Below are 19,591 nucleotides of genomic sequence, written 5' to 3' on the forward strand. Positions count from 1 at the left end.
ATCTCCTCACTAAGTGAACCTGGGTATCTCCTCACTAAGTGAACCTGGGTATCTCCTCACTAAGTGAACCTGGGTATCTCCTCACTAAGTGAACCTGGGTATCTCCTCACTAAGTGAACCTGGGTATCTCCTCACTAAGTGAACCTGGGTATCTCCTCACTAAGTGAACCTGGGTATCTCCTCACTAAGTGAACCTGGGTATCTCCTCACTAAGTGAACCTGGGTATCTCCTCACTAAGTGAACCTGGGTATCTCCTCACTAAGTGAACCTGGGTATCTCCTCACTAAGTGAACCTGGGTATCTCCTCAAAGTCATGGGTGCTAGGAAGCCTGTGATAAGAGATGTATGGCAGTGTTTCCACCAGAGCTGCCTTTCAAAACTTTTCTTTCTTGGTCTCACGTTCAGCTCAGATGGTAGCAATCTAAAACAAGGCCTGCCTTTCTTGGTGAAGGCATTTGCCGTCCAATAATGTCAGCTGATGTTCAAGTCATAATTTTTAGGGACTTTACCCACTTTGACCTCTACGCATGTTCTGAGGCAAGGAATAGGCATGTATACTTAGACACTGTGATACCTATGTAAGCTCTTCTTTGTTTAGTAGTTTTGTATTTTGGCTTTCCATAGTACGGGCATTGCCTGTCTTTTGGTCTCTTATTTTATTGCTTGTACATTAACTTAAAGGCCTTTGCCCTGCGGCCATCTATGTCTCTGTGGTGGTCATGTGCTTTCACTAGCTGTGCTGCTCTAAATAGCAAGAAAATGGTCTCCCTTAGAGACCTCCTAGCTGTGTGACAGGCATAGGAACAAAAAATACCATCTCTTCATCTGTTTCCTCTTGTTTGCTTTTAATGGAAACTGCAAAATTAAAGTTTAGCTTGAGTGATCAAGAGCATGAGTGAGAGAAATTGACCGGTGTAGCACATCTGTTTTGTGTTAACAAGGAGGCTGGGATAGTTATGGGTTGTGCCAGGAAAGTGGAAGGAGCATTTGGTAGTAAGAGACTGGTGTTATAACTGCTGCTCTGTAGGCATGTTATAACTCTTAAATTGCATTTATTCTGGTAGTAGTGGTTGTTGGCTGTTAATCAGCTCTAGTTCAGTCTCAGTGGAAAACTGGTGATTCAGCTGTTAGTTAGCATGTGGAATGGGAAGATATGTGCTCCTCGGTTGGTGCTGATGGTGAGGAATGTGTGGGCCCTCTAGCCGCTATCTTGATTTAAATCCTTTTCTCATTTAAGAGATTGTGTTCAGCAAAGAAACATCTAATGAGTCTTGGTAGAGACACTTAATGGCTTTAGAATCAATGAGGTACTATTTGTTTAACTTCTGCTGCCCAGTTCAGCAATAGTAGAGAGGCAGAAAACAGGTTACTCAACTGGAAGTTCTATTTCAGCTTTACTTCCACCTGCAAACCTGGTTTTGCCTTATTCCTTCTCACTCTTATATGTACAACAGTGTTAACAATAGATCAAATATATGTGCTTGACTTGAGATGAGTGAAGTATGCCATATTTAACCATCAGTCATAATTAAATACTGTTGTGTTACTCTTATTTATGTTGTGCATATTTGGATGTATTCATGTATATTATCCACTTAGGAAACTATTGTAAGAAGACATCCAGGAATTCACATGACGGTTGGACATTAAAGGCTGTATAAGTTTTCTTGAAGGCAGGGATCGCAGGAAGTTGTGTATATGAAATATTGCTGAATTCCACCTACTATTTCAAGTTCAGAGTACAAAAATGCTTTATTAGGTGCTTTAAGAAGTTTCTCTTACATTTGTTGTTATACTAACTTTTGGAAACCTTTTCTGGTGGTTGCAGGAAGCACTTCAGTAAGTATGGACCAATTTGAAGACACGTCAGATGGTGAAGTGGATCACACTTTCTATGAGAGTGATTTTGGAGAGGAGGAGAAGAAAACTGAAGAAAATGGTGAATATAGAGAGAAAGAAAGTCCAAAGGTAGTTCTTTCAGACCCTGACTTGGTTGCTAGTTCAAAGGATGCAAACTGTTGTGAGGAGGCAAATGAAGAGAAGCACGCAGATTTGCAGAAGAGTCCTTTCCTAGAAGATAGCGCAGGCAATCCTGGGGATGCTTCATCTTTTTCACTTTTTCCAGTTCATGAGAATGCAGGTACATCTGGAGTAACGTCTGCAGCAAGCAGGAGAATGCAGGAAAATGTTCCTCCTGAAAGCCCTGAAATAAATTATTATACAGATGAAGAAGATAGTAGTGATGATGGCAGGAAACAGAAGATTAGACCAGAGTCAGCTAAGCAGCCCTACAGTTTAGGAAGGGCTAACAGAACATACAGTACTACCAGTTCCTCTTCCTCATCCTTCAGCTCAGATGCACATTCTGATAGTTCTTTATCGGATTCATCGCATTCTTCCTCCAGGAGAAATGCTTGTAGCGTGGCTCTTCCACCTGCAAAACAAAGATGTGCATCAGCAATAAAATTACCAGAAGGAAAACCAGATCTTGGAGACCATGTGGAGGAATCTGAAGATGCAGGTACTAATGTAACATCCTTGTCAACTCCAGACAGCAGTTCCACCCAGTCTTTTGAATTTGCAGCTTCAAATGTGAAGCAAGTAAAAGGAAAAAAGACAAGACAATGTGAGAGAAGAGTTATCTGTGTATTTTGAAGAATGTCAGTACTATGAAATGCTTGAATACTCTAAGGCTTTAAAATACAATTTTGCACATACTTATGCATTTTTATTTTTTCTTTTTCATTTAGAATCCAAGTCTGATTTCAGCAGCGATGGCTTACATGACGGTATGGATCTGAATCAACATTTGAAAGGTGACTTTTAAATGTATTTATCTATATAAAAAATGTGTAGTTTTTTTTATGTTGTTGAGAGTAATATAGAAATGCATTTAATGGAAGAGAAGATTAGGGATGGGTTACTGGAACAAGCTGCTCATAGAGGTTATGGTGTCTTCCCTGGAGATATTCAAGATCTATCTGGATGCCTACCTGCACAGCCTACTATAGGGAACCAGTGTTAGCAGATGTGTTATCTCTAGAGGTCCCTTCCAACCCCTGCAATTCTGTGATTCGTATAATCTGGCAGTTAATGTTCTTGATTAAGATGTGTATTACTCCCAAGTGCCTTGCTACATTGGCATGCATGACATAGGTTAATTAGTTTAGGTAGTTTGGACTTCAAATGGGGCGGGTTTATTGATGGTAGAAAGGAACCAATCTGGGAGGGTAGGAGCTGATCTTATTCTTGATTATTATTTCCAGGTATTTTCTTGACAAATAGGAATCACTTTCTCCCCTCTTCCTTTTCCTCACTGTCTGCATGAGATCTTTATCAGAAGAGATGTGTGCATTGTTTCAAGTGACAGCACTGTAAACCCAATTCTGTGTCCGCGAATTGGTATTTAAATGATCATCAGGATTTCTTGGTTTTAAAGTATAAAATACAGTAGTCTATACTGATAAATCATTCAGTTCATTTTTTTTGTCAAATTACAGCTAGGCCTAAGCATTTATCGCATTATGTGAGTCTCATTTCCCAAGGTCCCTGAAATCAGCAAGATTTCAGTGTAGTCTGTTACTGTGCTGTGTCTAGGGGGCATGCAGCAATTTATTTCATAGAACTCTATGCACAGGTAATGTGACACATGGAAGACTCAAATCTCTTGCGCTAGAAAAGACTTAAAAGAACAAAGAAAGGATAGTAATCTGTTAAAGGTGCACAGTGTCCAAACAGCAAGTCTTCCTTTAGAACGGCAGTCAGGTTATCTAGCAGTGAGGTAGTTCATAAAATACATTTTATTTGAGGTATTTCATAAAATACAATTCATTTGAGGTATTTCAGAAAAGTAGCTTAATTAAAAATGTGCCAGAATAGTTTTTTTGTGGCTTTTCTTTCAGAACCAGTAACAATTCTACTTATCTTTTTGGGGCTTCTGTGCACCCTGAACACAGAAGGAGGGAATGAAATATGATAATGCATAAATTGGCAAAAACTTGCTGCTGGAATTGCTTACTAAAAACTACATGTTAGAAAGATAGGAATAGAAGTTCAGAGATGTTTGTTATTGTTTTGTTAGATCCTGTGTCTTGATCCAATGTCCTGTGTTATTTTAAGGACTTGAGGTTATGCAGTTTATTAGCTGGGTTGGGCAAAATAAGGGAACTAAGTATCCCTCCATTTCAGTTCCATTATGCTAAAGATTTACTCCCTGGTTTTAGACAAATCTTTTGGTTTCTGTGGTTCAGAATTCAATGGTATGCCAAAAATGTTATGCATCATCTTACCTGAGTTCATGTTGAGTGTGGATCCGATAACAGTGGGATTGGGATTGCCCAGGGTATTCAGAGTACTAAAGAACTTAGTAGTTTGTATTTCTTCTCTGTAAAATGAGGTTGATGCCTGCTTATTTCACAGAAGTGTCTGTGAGAATTAGTCTGTAAATCCATGGTATTAGCTATGATTAACCTCAGGAAGTGGTGTGATGGGTTAAGTAGGACACTGGGCTGCAGGCTGAGGACTTGAACTACTTGATGCTCTCCCTGACCTGTGTGCTCTCTAAACCTTTTTGGCCTTTTCTCTGCCTCAAGTGATTTTCTATGCTTTTTTTTTATGATAGAAAATCTGGTGAAAACCACTGTCAGGTCAGTATCATTACTATGAAAATAAAAGCCCTGTGTTTCTGAATAGGTATCATAGAAAATGAAACAGAAGCTTCAACCGAACTGCTTTAACTTTTTAGCTATAATTTGCCAATCAGGCAAATAAAATAATTGGTTAGTAACTGAAATGTTCTCTTCCTAGGGATATGCTTCCCATGTGCTCATTCATGCTGAGCTTAGGCTTTTGTACAATGTGTTGAACAATGTCTGAAGTACTTAAATATATACATCAACCCCTAAACTTTACGGCTGGGCTACACATGAATAGCTTTCTCACTAAGTTTCTGTATGTTCTTAGTTTGAACTGTGAGTATAAAATAGCATGCATGCATACACACACCTAAGTATGTGCACTGAGGTAGAAAAGCAAATGTTGGTTTCTTATATTTAGAGCTTGAAAACCTGCTGAAGATGTTAATGATTGTAAAGCAATCCAGTCGATGCTAACATCACAAATGTGTAATTTTGGAGAAAATTAAAATTGCACCTGTACAATCTTTTATCTTCCTCATGACATCATGAAACAAATAGCAGCTTATTTTAAGCATACAGCTTTAAAGAGGAAAATTTATAGTAAAATCCCTTTTTCCTTTTCTTCAAAAAATAGCAAATCAGGTGTTGTGTAAAATCCTTTAAAAATCGAGGATAAAATAGTGGATATTGAAGGAAATGTAGTATAGGAATGCTACAAGATTTGGGCAGACAAACACTTCTGAGGAACTGATTTAATCCTTCTGTGTCTTTCAGACTTGCCGTTTATGATGGCAGAGCAGTGTAGAACACTCTGGAGTTCACCTGATGCTTTAAGCACTGAAGCAACTTAATGCATTTTTCCCTCTGGGACTGCAAGAGTGAAACATGCATGGTTTAAGTTTAGCCTCAGTGCCACTAAGACAGCTGTATCATCCTGTCCTGATGCATTTGACTTGCTAATTATCATTTGAATTTTATGTAAGGTTTGGCCCGTTTTAGTCTTCAAGGTCATTTAAATGGTTGCAAATTGAAAGCAGTAAACAGCTCATTTATCCCTTAAAAGAGAGTCAGGTGTCTCTCCATGGAAACCAGCTTTCCTAGAAATCCCATGAATACCACAGGGAAGTTTCTTTTACTGTTTATCAGTAACTGAGAAGTAGAACTCCATGCTTTATGCAAATGCCACTGCTTGTTTACTTCTCTCCCCCAAATAATTGATTTATGGTTCAGAAGCAATGAAGTGCTGAGTAGGGATCTGTTTAAATGATATTATTCACTGGAGGAGTATAAAGGTACAGATGAACTGTTCCCAGATCTAAGGGAAAGGACAAATCACAACCTTAAATAACTTGAAACTTCACTATTGCCTCATTTTGCCGCTGGCCACTGTGGAAACAGTCGAATCATTCAAACACTTCAGTGTTGGGATTAATTAGTAACAAAAAGGTTGGACTCCCTCTGGGGCAGGGGGTTGGAACCTGATCCTTGAGGTCCCTTCCAGCCCCAGCTGTGATTCTATGACTTCATGATTTTTGAGATCCTTCTGGGCTGTTTGATTCTAAATTATTCAAATAACTTTGAATCTCAAATAACAGTAACTGTACCTGAAGTACTTCAGAGTGTTTAGAGTATGTTTACTACTTTTGTGGGATCATGGCTCTTTTTTTGTTTATTGGTGATGAATTGTCTGTGCTTCTGTTGACTTGTGCAGACTTTGCGTAGGCGCCTGCCACCTTTACTGTGAAAGTGTGTTTTTATTGCTGTGAAACTGGGAGCATGTTCAATCCATTTGGGTATGCATACCTGTTGTATGGGAGCTGTTGAATCAGGGCCTGAACCTCTGATTGACCACCTGAGGCAAGCATGGAGTCAGCCACGGGAGCACAGGTGAAGGCAATTCAGCTGTGTGACTGGAAGGGGTGGAGCCTGGCTGCACCTCTCCTAGACCCCATTTAAGGGCTGACTGCCCCTGAGGAAGGATCTCTTCCTGGAGATTGCTCCTCTTGGAGTTTTTGTGAGCCTACAACCCTGGTGAGCACCTTTCATTTATATCTGATTATCTTTTCCAATGTGTTAGTATTACCAGCCTAACTTTTCTATATACTATATAACATCTGTATACTTATTAACTGTACACCTGTTATTGTATAATTTTGTCATAGTAATTGTGGAGGAAAAAGGAATGTTTGGCAGTGTAAGTAGTGTTTCACAGTAGTGCAGCTTGGACAGGTTTTCAGCTAGGCAGCTTTGGGAATAAGCTATTGCTGCAGATTAGAAGTTACAGGGTTGGAAGCCTCATAGCTGACACAACTTGAGTACTGCTGCTGGAAGTGTTGATAGTGACTCTGGCTGACCACAGAAAGTGTCACTATTTTGGCAAGTCTTACACACCTTTTTTGCTACTTTCTTAGATTGTTACTATGACTTACTTGACCATAGTTCAAGAAGCAATGGCTTTTTGGATGTCCTTGGTATTTTCCTTGTTTTGTTAGGAACAAGCACTTGCCCTGTAGTACTCGTGATTCTCTCTCAGGAAGTTATATAGCATGCATTCTGTTGCTTCTCTTCCTCAGAAGGTTAGTAGTACAAAGATCTGTTCAGGAGCTGAAGGAAGTAGAGAGGAACTATAGACTTTGAGATTAATCTGTGCCCTGTCCTCCTGAGGAAAACTTGCTGCTGTACAAGTCTGAAATTCAGGTGGGAAGCGTGTGAGTCTTCTGTAACCCGACCGCTTACCATGAGTTAAATTATTGGGTTTTGGCAGTCATCTGCTCAGATGTCATCAAGCAACTTCACAGCAGAGCTTTGGTTGTTGTAGAAGTTGATTTTTTCCTTTGCTTGTTTTGAGTTATGGCATATGATAAGGTCACTGTTTGGAATTTTCACTGGTTGTTATTGAGAGGCATAAATGCAAGGGATTGCATAACCAATAGCATTAGGGGCACAAAGCCAGGTCAGGACTTCAGCTCAATAGTTGAGCAACTCCTCTTTGCCACAGCCTGCCTTCCACTTGCATATGATGAGTGGTCTTTGCTCTACTTGTGAGATGCATTGGACGTAAGGCAAAAGGTGATACTGTCTCACAGCTTCATGATAAAATTATATAATGTGGCTCCATGTGAAATGTACAGCTGTCCAAAGGTATTTATTGCAAGTTACTTTTTTCCAGCTATGTTCTGTGGTGCTAGTTTTACATGTTCTCATGAGGAGATATTTGATTCCTTTCTTCCTAAGTATATGGTGGCTTGATGTTACCCTGTGGACAGTATGCTACTAGTTATTTTCCTTGTATTTCTTTGTATCCCCTGTAGGTTTATCCCAGTGTGATTCTTATTCCAGGTTTGTCTCCCAAATGGCTTTGATAGGAGCACTAGCTTGTTATTGAGACTAGCTTGCTAAATTGTACAAGTGCCTATTGAGAGACATTATGCTTTATTAACCTGTTGGTTGGCACCCTTGATCTGCACTGTTTTGCATTCTTTGGGTTTGAAGTGATTTGCATCTTCCCTTGACAAACTAATAAAGCAACATTTGCTCATGGGAATGGCCTTGTGGTTACAGCTGCCTAAGGACAGTTTTGGCATACTTTAGCCTGCATGCTGATGGGGCAAAGTCACTGATTTCCAAATGGATTCCAGAATTCATGAACTACTTGAATTTTGACTTCCAGCTCCTTCTTTAGAGTGGCGGTATTTGCTTATGTAAGTTCTGGAATATAATCAGTTGAGATATAAGACAAAACATTACTGAAATCTTATTTGTGCTACCGATACAGGCACGATAACCACGGTGGTGATTATGATTGCATGCAGTGTTACTGTAGTGCTTTGTACCAGTAGCCCTGTTAGCATGTATAGATAAATGCCTCTGCTGATGGCTGGTACTGTTGCAACTCCAATAATATCTGAGGATAGAATTTTTGTGTGCTGTGTCAATGCATGATGATGAAGGTGGAGGTTGAGGCGATCACGTTGAAAGGGTTATCAGAAGTACTGGCCATTTAGAAGAAATGACCATCCACAGTAAGCTGATTGACATATTTATTCCTGAACAACAAATACATCTGACTCAGTTGCTTGTAGAACATGCGAGTGTTGCTGCTCCTATTGCAGTGAGTTCGGTTGTTCATTGTATCCATCCAGCTCCTCTAAACTACTGTCTGTAAATGAGGAGGTGCCTAGTGAGAAGGAAGTATCTGGCCAACCTTGGACTTGACTTTTGCAGTGGATCCTGGGTAATGTGAATATATTGAGGTCCTGAAAAATTGCAAAATACGTGGATCTGAAATTCAAATGGAGGAGGGAAAAAGATGCTTTGGTTTTTCATGCCTGTAAATAAATCCTAACAGAATGTAACCTTTGCATTCTTCCTTTATAAAAACAATCTGCTTTTATTTCTGCCATTGTAAAGCTGCTCTACGGTTGGAGAATGAAGAACAGCGCAAACGAACTGCAGGTCGTCCATCTGGAAGAACAAGGGAAAGTTTTTCTGCCAACAGAGAATCTCACTATTGCTCTGATTTGAAAGCTGCTCTGGAATTGAGGGATAAACGACAACAAAAGCTGGGCATCGTTCATCCAGTTAGAAGTACCAGGAAAAATTATTCTTTCACCAATGAAGAAGTTAGACGAATTGATCAGGAGAACCACAGGCTGCTCCAAGAACTGGCCCGGCTGTGTGCGATGCCAGGAAACAGAACCAACGTGCTGAAGAAGTCAGCTTCTCCATCTCTTCAAGTGTACCACAGTGCCATCAACAGGCAAAAGGAGCAGCAGAGAATTGAGAAAGAAAACCTGGTGAGTTTTGAGGACTGCTTTGGATGGGTAAATTGAGGACTGTTTATTATTAACAGATCACTGCTAAATACTTAAACTGATTAGGGAGCACTTCTAGTTTCACTGCACGAAGTCTGCAATGAATTTCCATGACTGTGCTGTTTGTATAATTGTTAGTTATGCTTTATTTTTGGATGAAAATGCATTGTACTTTGAGTGTGCCCTACTTCTTACTGTTATTCAATTTAAGGGTAATTTTCATTTCCACAGTCATAATTTTGCATAGCAGTCAAATTCTGTTTGTCCTACTTCATGCATTACAATTACTGATCTTTCAGGAACTGGCTTGCAGAATATAAAGCAATCCATATGACAGCATCAAACCTATTACATTTGAAACAGGATACAATGTGAATGCCACTTCTGTTTCTGAATCATAACTATCCATCCCTTGCTTTCAATATTTGTAGCACTCTGCTTTTCTCATTAGAATACGTGTGACAACCAGAAAAACTTAACTTAGTGGCTTAGTGGCCCAAACTGAAGTTTGGGCTCATTTGTGAGGATATTAGCAGAGCTGACAACAAATAATACTGGTTTTAATAAGACTTTTAGTGATTGAATTGTATTACAGGGAATGACACTTTCATATCTAGTTGTTCATTACTGTGTTTGAAAAGGAGGTAGTGTATAGTTGAAGGTAGTTGGGGAAATTCTTAGGGGAAATAATGTGACTGCTCTTACTCTCTTAAGTTGCAGTTTCCTTTTACATGAATAGAATTCCTCTATGGTGTATCTCTGAGTGTCCACTTCAGGAAAACACAGTACACTTCAGTTCTTCCATCTTAGATTTCTACATAGTTGAAAACTTTTCCGAAGTGAACAATGGGGGATTACAGGTGACCATAAGAACATGTTGCTTCACACACTGAGAGGATTTGGCATGACAGTGTACTGTAGGTACAATACTCCTCATTGTGGAGGGAGGAAATGTTTTTAGACTTCTGTTTTCTTAAGCTGGTAGGACTGCTCACTTCGTATGTTGTGGGTGTTCATTGTTTCATTCAAGTGCTGGAAGCAGGACTTGTGCTTCTGCATGGACTGTGATGATCAGGGAGTGTTCTTAGCCTCCAGAGAGGAAGTGCTGTGTCAGACAGGTAACCACCCAGTAACAATATCCTATATTGTATAACATTGTGATTAGATGGTGGCTGTAATATTAATGCATATCTTTTCACTGAAAGCCACAAACTTCTTTTTGCTTGATACATTGTAGGATTTTTTATTGAAGAGTGCCTTCCTTTGCAACATAGGGATCAAAAATTGAGCACTAACAGCAGTTGATCTCTTCATGCACTGCTCTCTGGGGATGTTAGAGACTAGTGGTGGCTGCTTGTAGTCAAAGATGTGATATCCTTCAGTTACTATGGTGTAGAAATTACACACTTACTGTAGCAATGTGACTACAGTTTGGCATCAAAATAATCCCTTAGAGTTTGTTAGAATGTCTTACTATTTTAAACAGTAAAAAAAAATCTGGTCTATTAATTACCCCAATCTCAAGACAGTGCATTTAGCTTTCTGAACCATGAACAATGAGTATAGCTCTTAAGTTTCTTCTAAGAGTTCTTGGGTTTTTTGATAAATTGCTTCCCTTCTTGTTTCAAGTGCACATGCACTTAGAGCATCACATGTGTAACATACTGAATTTTCTACTGCTGCTTTTTTGGCATTGTGGGCATGACGTTTTTCTCAGAGACAGGAAGGATAGAGGACAGGTGCCCTCCACAGCTCCTGTGCTCTGGTATACATGAGGGCAGCTCTCCCCCTCACTGAATTCAATATTTGATTTGTTTTTGTTGTTAATACCTTTCATATGGGTAACTGTCACTTGTTCTCCTAGAATGTTCTTGGATCATTGCCTTTTCTTTGCTGTTAATAGAAAGGCAACTTAATTTCTGGTGCTGGTACTTGTCTTTTAATTGTATCAGGTTTTTATACTTGCTGTTTGTGCCTCTGTTCTTTCTGAAATGGAACCTGCTTTGAGTGGCTGAACTGAGCTAGTGAGCCTGGAGTGTGGCTCCTACCGGCAGGGGATGCTGTTGATTGAGCAAATCTCCTCCTTTTCTGAAGGTATGTCCAGCTGCTCCTCTCCCATGGAAGGGGACCAAGTGTGTCTGATAGGTTACTCTTTTCCCATGTCTGTATTGATGTGTTGATGTCAGTTTCTGCCAGTGCAAGTATAAAACTGATCTTGAGAGGCTGAGAACTACCTGTCCTGTTTTGAACTCTTAGTAGTTTGTGTGGCACAATCTATATAGTACATCAGAGTAAATATTTAGAGGCCTTTAAGTTCAGATTTTAAGCCACTACGTCATTCCTCCATCACTTTATCAAAACTTATTAGTGAGTAATTTTATCTGCTTTTTTTTTTGTTTTTTTGAATGGTTGGTTTGTTTCTCAGACTGGGATTTAAGTGTGTGAGCAGCTTAGCTCACTTGGGTCACCTGTGTTCATCCAAGTTCCTTGCGGACAAGTGACCTTTGGAGTTTATACTGGAAGCTGAGTGGAAAGTCTTAGCAGGTCTGGGGTGGCAGTTCCCAACCTTGGATCAAGAGCAATGAGTGTTCTCCTTTGCTGTGGCGTTTGGCCTTTTTGTGCATCCCTGTGAATTCTTCTGACCCATGCTGTTATGCCTCACTGCACATAGCAGTCGATGTCATTCATTCATTTGTGTTGTACTCTCCTGAGATGTATTGTCCCTGTGGATACAACTGATCCCAGCTCTAGTATAGTCAGCCTCCACACCCATCGGAGAACTAGCTTACCGTGTTTCCCTGTAGGGGCTGGCTTCCCTTTCCATATGCTTGGCTCCCCATGCCCCTATACTGCAGGTGTCACTAGGGCTTTTACCTCCTACTTTGTCTGGGCGTTGTGGCCTCTACCAGTGCAGAGATCCTCCAGCCAAACTGCTGCTTTTCTCCTGCATCTTGAGCTGCTTTTGTCTTGCTGGACAATCTGGGCTTCCTTGGAAGGAAAAAAAAAAGTACATGACAGCTGCCATAATATGTTTATTTATCTCCACTTGATTCAAGTGTGCTGATGGGTCAAGATATTCAGAGGGGGAGAAGGGGCAAGAGATTGAGCATCTCTGGCTGTCACCACATACAAAGAACATAATTTAGCTTAGGCTGCAGTCCTTAGTCTTATGCTTCAGTGCAGCTCCTGTGATGTCCACATCATGCTGCAAACAGAGGACACTGCTTCTTGGTGTAGAAACTAGACTAGGAGGATGTGGGCACACTGAGGTTGTGCCCAGGCACCTCATGCCTTCCTCATGAATTCTGGGCTGCTTCTGCCTTCCTTCCATCCCTTCCCCAGGGGCTGTTTCCAAATCTGAGAGCACTGCACCTCAGGTGTCACATACTTAATGTGATTGTCAGAAGAATATTGAGGTTGTTTTGCCTTACTGGTCTCTTTCTGGAAGAGTTGTGGGAAACCATCCTCTTGAGAGGTCAGAAATACTGGCACTGGGCTTGGAGGCTCCTCAAACTCAAGCATGCAGGGTTTTGTAAGATGTTGCTACTTGCAAGGTTCAAAATCATATTATGCTAAGACTAATAGAAAAAGGTAGTTCTCAGGATTATGGAGTACAATAAAAACAAAGACATTGTTTCCATGGCTTTTTTTGTCAGGGGAAGCTATTCAGATGTGAGTTTGGTATGCAGATGCACCTGGTTAATATAGACTGCTGTAGAATGTACATAAAGTGCAGCTCTGCAGTCATAGTTATGAGGCTGTAGGCTCTTTGTACTGATTCCTTACCCAGACCTGAGATTCGTTACCACTGCTGTGGTAATTCTGATAGGCTCCCTAATTACCAGGTTAGTTTGGTTATTTAGCACACTGCTCAATTTGGTGGGGTTTTTTTCCATCTCTTGTATTCTCCTAGCTTGCTTGCTTTCTGTGGATGTCAGCTACAAATCAACATGGCATTTTAGTTAGAAGTACTTTTTTGTAGACTGAAGAACTTTGAGAGGTTTCTGATGTAAGAGTTTATGAAGTTAGAGCTAAGAAACATACCTGGCAGTTGAAGGAACACACAAACCCTCTTGTTAAGAACAAGAAGCTGTCCCTGAATGCACTGTTATATCTGCTTCGCCCTCCCCCACCTGAGCTCTGCTTAGGGACAGTGTGTTTGCTAATGTGAGTGACATTAGAGGAGGCGTAATATAAATAAATCTGAACAGCTGTCAAGGCACACTAGTCAGCTGGCTACAATTCAAAGGTGGTGAAAACTGAAGCCTTCATATGTTTAAAAAGCTAAGTAAAGCAAGAAAAAGTAGCATCTTTTACCTTGGAAGGCTTTTCTCCAAGCTAGGAAATTGCCAATGGTGTTGTTACATCCCTTTCCATGACAGAAGAGAAAACAGTAGTGAAAAGAGTTGACTTTCTGATTGGTAGTGCAGTCTTACTGAGCTTCAATCAGGTGCTCTGAGCAGCTACTATTAAGAGCAACTGATAGATTCCTGCATTTATGTCTGTTATTCAGTTTTATCTGTAAATCCCATCAGGAACGTGTCTTTGGCTCTGAGCACCTGGATTATTTAGCGTGATTTGATTCTTTGTTCATTAAGGTCAGTGAGAATTTCTATTACTTCAGTTGTTCAGGATTAAGACTACAGAAACTTAGCACTTCACAATAAGGAAAGTGCCAGTGTTCTTCAATCCATTTCTCAAAATCCTCTTTTGAGGAGAATATAGTGGAAGAATTAGCGGGTTTAAATAGGTAATTAAAATAGAACATTATTTGTAGAAGGTAGTTCCATGGTACAGAAGTCAGTAGACTTGTTAGTAGGAAAACCTAAGAATTGGATTAGATATGTAACAGACCTAGTCAGATCAAGACTGACATTTTAGTGTGTTGATGAGTACATGTCTGTATGATGAGGGCTGTGCTTCAAAATGCAGGATTCACAACCACACCTGGCATGTAAGTTACGTGTCCTTGGTACAGTGCTCAGCAGAGGGTAGGGGTACCATGAGAGCTATTTTCTAGCAAATAGCTTTTCTTAAAACAGAGGTGGAACCACTGCACAATCTGCTCTTTCTGTAGGAAAGGGTTGTATGATGTCCAATCCTAACCTCTTCAAGAAACCATCTTTTCATACTGGGAGTAGTCTGACTTTGCTTTTAGTAATGTGGGCTGGATGCTTGTTAAAATGCAGGCCTAATAGTAAAAACAGAATTGTATTTAAACTGGGATTAAGCAGGCATATTCAAATTCATGTGTTCAGAATCAAGCTTGAAATTTGCATACCTTTAATGTTGCAATAATTCTGAAGCTGTTATGGGTGGAGTGCAGACTTGAAATGACTTTCACAGGGAAGAGAATGTTGCTTCTACTATTTACCCATTTATGACAAAGCTGACTACTTTGAGAACTTCCATTTATGATATAGAAGATAAGTGTTCTTCGCAAACCCATATGCATGTAGTTGTTTTAGCAGATGGTGGTGAACTTGTGTATAAAATGTTGGATGTAACATTTAGAGAAGTCCTACCATTTTGTGTTCTGTAACAGGCTTTAGTGAAGAGCTATTTCTAGCTGGAGTCCTTCCTTTGACTTCTGCTTACTTAGGTATTTCCACTTGAGAGTGAACTGGCTGGCACTTGATGCGGGCACTTGTGACGTATCATGCCTGAGCCAAAATGGCTTGTCCTTTCTCTCCTGCACACTGTGCAGGTTTCCAGTCCTGTGTACGAACTCTTGGTAGTTCTTACATTCCTATTTCAGCTGGACAGTGGCAGCTGACATCTCGTGAATACTGTGCAGTTTCCTAAGTCACTTTCTGTGAATTTTTTCTTCTAAAACAAAAAAATACTGTTTTAACAAAACAGAAATAAGCAAACAAAAAAAACCCACCAACAGTAACAACAGAAAACCTAAACAGAACCCGGGAGTAGATGTGGGGCACTGGGGGTGATGATCACTTCATATAAATTGCAGTTGTGTGGGTTCTCGATGTCTACCATGTAAGTAAGCATTTAGATAATACATCCTTATTAATAGTGGTATCATTTGTCCTTTGGAGACTCGTGTAATTGCTGTTGGCCTTGTCTCTCATGGATAGGATGTATTGTAACTCTGACCAATGACTTTGTCACTGTCAAGCATCTACAGGCCATCCATTCAAATTCAGTTAGTTAGCAGAGAATGTATAATCTTTGAAAAGCAGGCATTGGAAGCTAAATATATTAAAAATGTGAACTTGTTGATTGGAAGTTGTATGTAGCAGAGTCCTTCCAAATTTGACCTACTGTAAAGTTCTTTTCTTAGAAAAGTTATGGAAAATGGGATTCACTGGTTTAAGAATTTCAAGCAAAAGTCATAATGAAGTTAGAGGAAAATGGGTATATCTTTAGAAATACTATACAGGCAGCTGTTGTGATGTAATGCTTGCTGCATAATTTTCAGGGTTGACTTCACAAAGAGGAAATAATGTCTATAAGAGATCATAGTGGAAATTATTGTTAAAAGTATGTTATGGATGAGACATTCATAAAGGCCAAAGAAAAAAACAAAGAAAAGCACCATGCTGGATTTCTTATTAGTTTCACAGAATTGAGGTCAGCAGTTCTCTCTAGGGATGCTGTGGGGCTTAAGTGTCCAACCTTGTGGCTTCCCTGGGCCTTGTTGGGTGAAGAGAGACTGTCTAGGACTGCACCTATGAGGGTTGCTCTGAAAGTAGTACCTATTTATTTTCACGGGAACAGCAGCAGATACCAAGAGCACAGTAAACTATTTAATGGAGCCTATTCTCAGCTACAGAACAGTTTTTCAACACAGCTAGCTCTGTATTTTCATCAGCAGTGAAGAAGAGCCTGCATGCTGCACTAACAGCTATCTTAACCAGCAAAGGTACTGTCACTGTTGCTGAAATGCACCACCTACCCCCTCGCTGTGCTTACATCCACTGTTTGGTCTCTAGAAATGTTCAGCAAGTGTCAATGAATGTCCCCAGTTGCCATTTTTTTCTTCATGGGGGAATTCAGTGACACACCTTTGTGTCATCCACACTTCCCTATCAAGAGACCATTCTGTTAGAGTGCCCCTCTGCTGCTATCTGTTTGGGACAGTATGTCCTAGTCAGCAGTGAAGTTGTTCATGTTGAAAAATACTAAAAATCGGCGGGTTTATTTTCTTCCATTTAAAATAGATTTAAGTCTCTGAACGCTTATTTTGTAGTTTCTTGTTCATTCTTTCTTTCTTGGTATTTTTCTTGGATATTAAGGCTTTACTGAAGAGACTGACAGCAGTGAAACCAACACCTGGAATGAAGCGTTCTGAACAACTGTGGGACTATCAGCGCTATGTGGGCTATGGAAGTACTTCACCAGCTCCAAGAGAAGAAAGTTCTCTTTCCAGGCAGCGTGGTCTGTCTCGTGAGTACTCAGAAACACAAGTAAAGAAATGCAAGAATCTGCAGTTTCAATTTCATAATGCAGAATTGCAGTTAATGAGAAAAGTAAATAAATTCCTTTGTCTTCCTTAGATTGGTTCATCACAGAGATCATTAAACTGATTTTGTTAAGTATACCAAAAGTATGGTGAACCTCTGAATTGTTTATTTACCTTCCTAAGTTTCTAATAAATCATTTTGTTAAGAATCTTTGCCAAGAAGGTTAAAAAAAGATTGTAAATACTTCTCAATTTGCCAGTACTTCTTATTGAAAGGACTAAGCAGGGGGAGGAAGTTCAAGTTCTTTTTTAGAAAGTGTAAATCTACTGCTAGTAGCTTTGTTTCTCCAGAAGTGGTGTGTGTGTGATATTTGGAAGTGGGTCATTGATTCCCCAGTGATCCATGTACAAAGAACCCCTGCACTGTGGCATGCACTCCAGATTTTTTTGTTCTGACTGTTTACAAATGACTCACAATGTTTTAATTTTGTTTTCAACTTAGAATGATTGTGGGGATTTTTTATTATGTTTTGTTCTGGAAATCATGATAATGAATATAGTAATGTAATGTAACGTAGCATGAAGCTTTCTGACATACCCAGCATAAGCATTCATACTTTTCTTTGTGTGTGTGTTAACAGGAGTCTCTTCAAGAGCGTACACTGCATCAAGCACAGTGAGACAGAAGAAGGAAAAACCCATGTCAGTTTCACCTGCTGTGGTGTCACAGAGACCTAAGTCCACTAATGTTCCTGCTGCTTGTTTGTAAGCGCATGCTTTGCTTCACAATCTGTGGTGTTCCTCAGGTTTCTATTTTCAGCAGCTGCAATGTGTGAAGATATTCTCCATTGATTAATGATTCAAATGCATAGTAAACTATATCATTGCTTATTAAATGGTTTTAAGCATACACCTTTGCATCAATCAGTGTTTTCTGTGAGAGGAAGTATTTATGAAAGAAGCATTTAAACACACAATAGGAATTGTTAATTTAATTCGATTTAATTGTTCAGTGGTAAGTGGAGTTCGTATCCATGACATGGAAGGACAGAGTTGCTGTACTATAGGACTTAATTCCTAGACTGGCACTTCTCATCCTGGCTTTAGGTAAGTCTTCTGAATGTTTAGGTCAGGCTCGGATGTCTGAAAGAATCTTCCTTTCACATCAGCATAAAGAGGTGAAAAGCTAGAATACTGATGTTGTAGAGGGTGTTACTCTCCCATGATTATAGATGGCTCAAGGTGATGAGCTTTCATTTTGTATTCAAGGCTGTCTCTTCCATATTTAAAAGGATTTTAGAAGTTACACTGGGACCTTTGCATACGAAAGAAGCATATGATGCTCTTTCAACACCAGAGGCTGAAGTTGTTCACTTCAAACAGTTTCAGATTTACTCTAAACAAGATGAAGTTTTAGATTCTTCCCAGGCTAGAGAATAGAAAGCAAAGGAATCATTTCATGGCCCTGCTTTTGCAGACCATTTCCTTTCTCAGTGGGGAGATAAAGCTTGAGCTGCAGAAAAACTTCAGCATTTGCTTTTGAGGGCAACTATTAACCAACATTAAAAAGAGAAAATAAAAATAAAATCTTATGCTTTGTAGCCCATTTTGACAATGTTAGGTTCATACCAAGTATTTGTAGTAGTGTCCAATAGATAGGCTTCAGTGCTAATGCCCACTTATAAGGGGAGCCAAATTTAATGTGGTTGTCAAAACTTAATGTAGTTGGCAAGTGTAGTAGGTGTCATGCTTCATTTCTGTCCTTGAAGGCAAGCTTAGAGTGCACTTATCTTGTTGGGCTGTAGTCTTATGAAAAGCATAAATTATGATGCTGCTGCCTGTGGCTGTTGTTGGAACCCTGCTTGCTTTCCCAGCATCTTCCAGGGAGAGATACAGAAAATCTTTGTATTATGTGTAAGCTAAAAAACTGTATTTTGTAGTGTTGTCTTTTCCTTACAAGGGGGGGATAAAAAGCAAGCTGCTTATTCTTTACTCGTGCTTGCATGAGTGCCTATGCTTTCAAGTATTCTGCACTGTAACAAACATTTTGCTGGGTCCTGTATGGTAGCTTGGCAGAGCTTCTGCACCTGGTGACCTGCAGATCACATGTAGCTATTTGACAATGTTTAAACTTTTATCTTTAAGCAGCATTGTGGCAAGCAGATTTTATTACAATTATTATTTGTTGATAAGGACTGTAAGGCATTTTTTGCGTAGTGCTGCTGTATGTATTTGTAATATTGTGCTAATTAAGGTTATTCACTATTTGAAAACTTCTGTCCTTGAATGTGAACATCAAGGTCACAACTTAAGTACTTCTGAATGTTCACATGATAATTCTTTTCTGGAAAGGAATTTCCAAAATAGATTTTAATCACTTCATTTTATTTAACTTCAGCTTGAAATACTGTCATTTTTTGTCATTTTTGTAAATTGTAAGCAAATATTAACATGGAACTTCTGCCAATGCTGTGAGTTTTCAGAATTCTAGATTTCATATGGAATTGCAAAGGATGTAATTGGAGAAATGCTTCCACTTACCTGTAGTGGAGGTTGCACTTGTTAGTGACATTGGTGTGTGGTGGATTTCTTTGTTCTTGCTTTAAATAAGCCATATAGACAGGTCTTCATTAAGTTAGATAACTTCATCAATTTTTATGACAATAAGTTCTAATAGGTCTGGGTTTTTTTGTCACTTTATGTTCTCTTCTGCCTT

The 19,591-nt window shown here is 39.6% G+C and overlaps 1 protein-coding gene across 9 annotated transcripts in view; it reads left to right on the plus strand.

Moving 5' to 3' along the window:
• The window catches only part of CFAP97 (cilia and flagella associated protein 97), a 28,729-nt gene that overhangs the window by 7,326 nt on the left and 1,812 nt on the right, over positions 1 to 19,591 (plus strand). For 6 of the 9 annotated variants that reach the window (XM_046940776.1, XM_046940775.1, XM_046940777.1 and 3 more), the window contains 5 exons: positions 1,830 to 2,522; positions 2,752 to 2,817; positions 9,049 to 9,434; positions 16,709 to 16,859; positions 17,517 to 17,640. In XM_046940776.1, the coding sequence (XP_046796732.1) occupies positions 1,847 to 2,522; positions 2,752 to 2,817; positions 9,049 to 9,434; positions 16,709 to 16,859; positions 17,517 to 17,640 (1,403 nt within the window). In that variant the 5' untranslated portion in view covers positions 1,830 to 1,846. The remainder of the gene's footprint in view (positions 1 to 1,829; positions 2,523 to 2,751; positions 2,818 to 9,048; positions 9,435 to 16,708; positions 16,860 to 17,516; positions 17,641 to 19,591) is intronic. The other 3 variants (XM_040699640.2, XM_040699639.2, XM_004941062.5) reach the window with 1 other exon arrangement.

This window comes from Gallus gallus, chromosome 4 (genome assembly GCF_016699485.2).
Source record: "Gallus gallus isolate bGalGal1 chromosome 4, bGalGal1.mat.broiler.GRCg7b, whole genome shotgun sequence".
NCBI classification, from domain to species: Eukaryota; Metazoa; Chordata; class Aves; order Galliformes; family Phasianidae; genus Gallus; species Gallus gallus.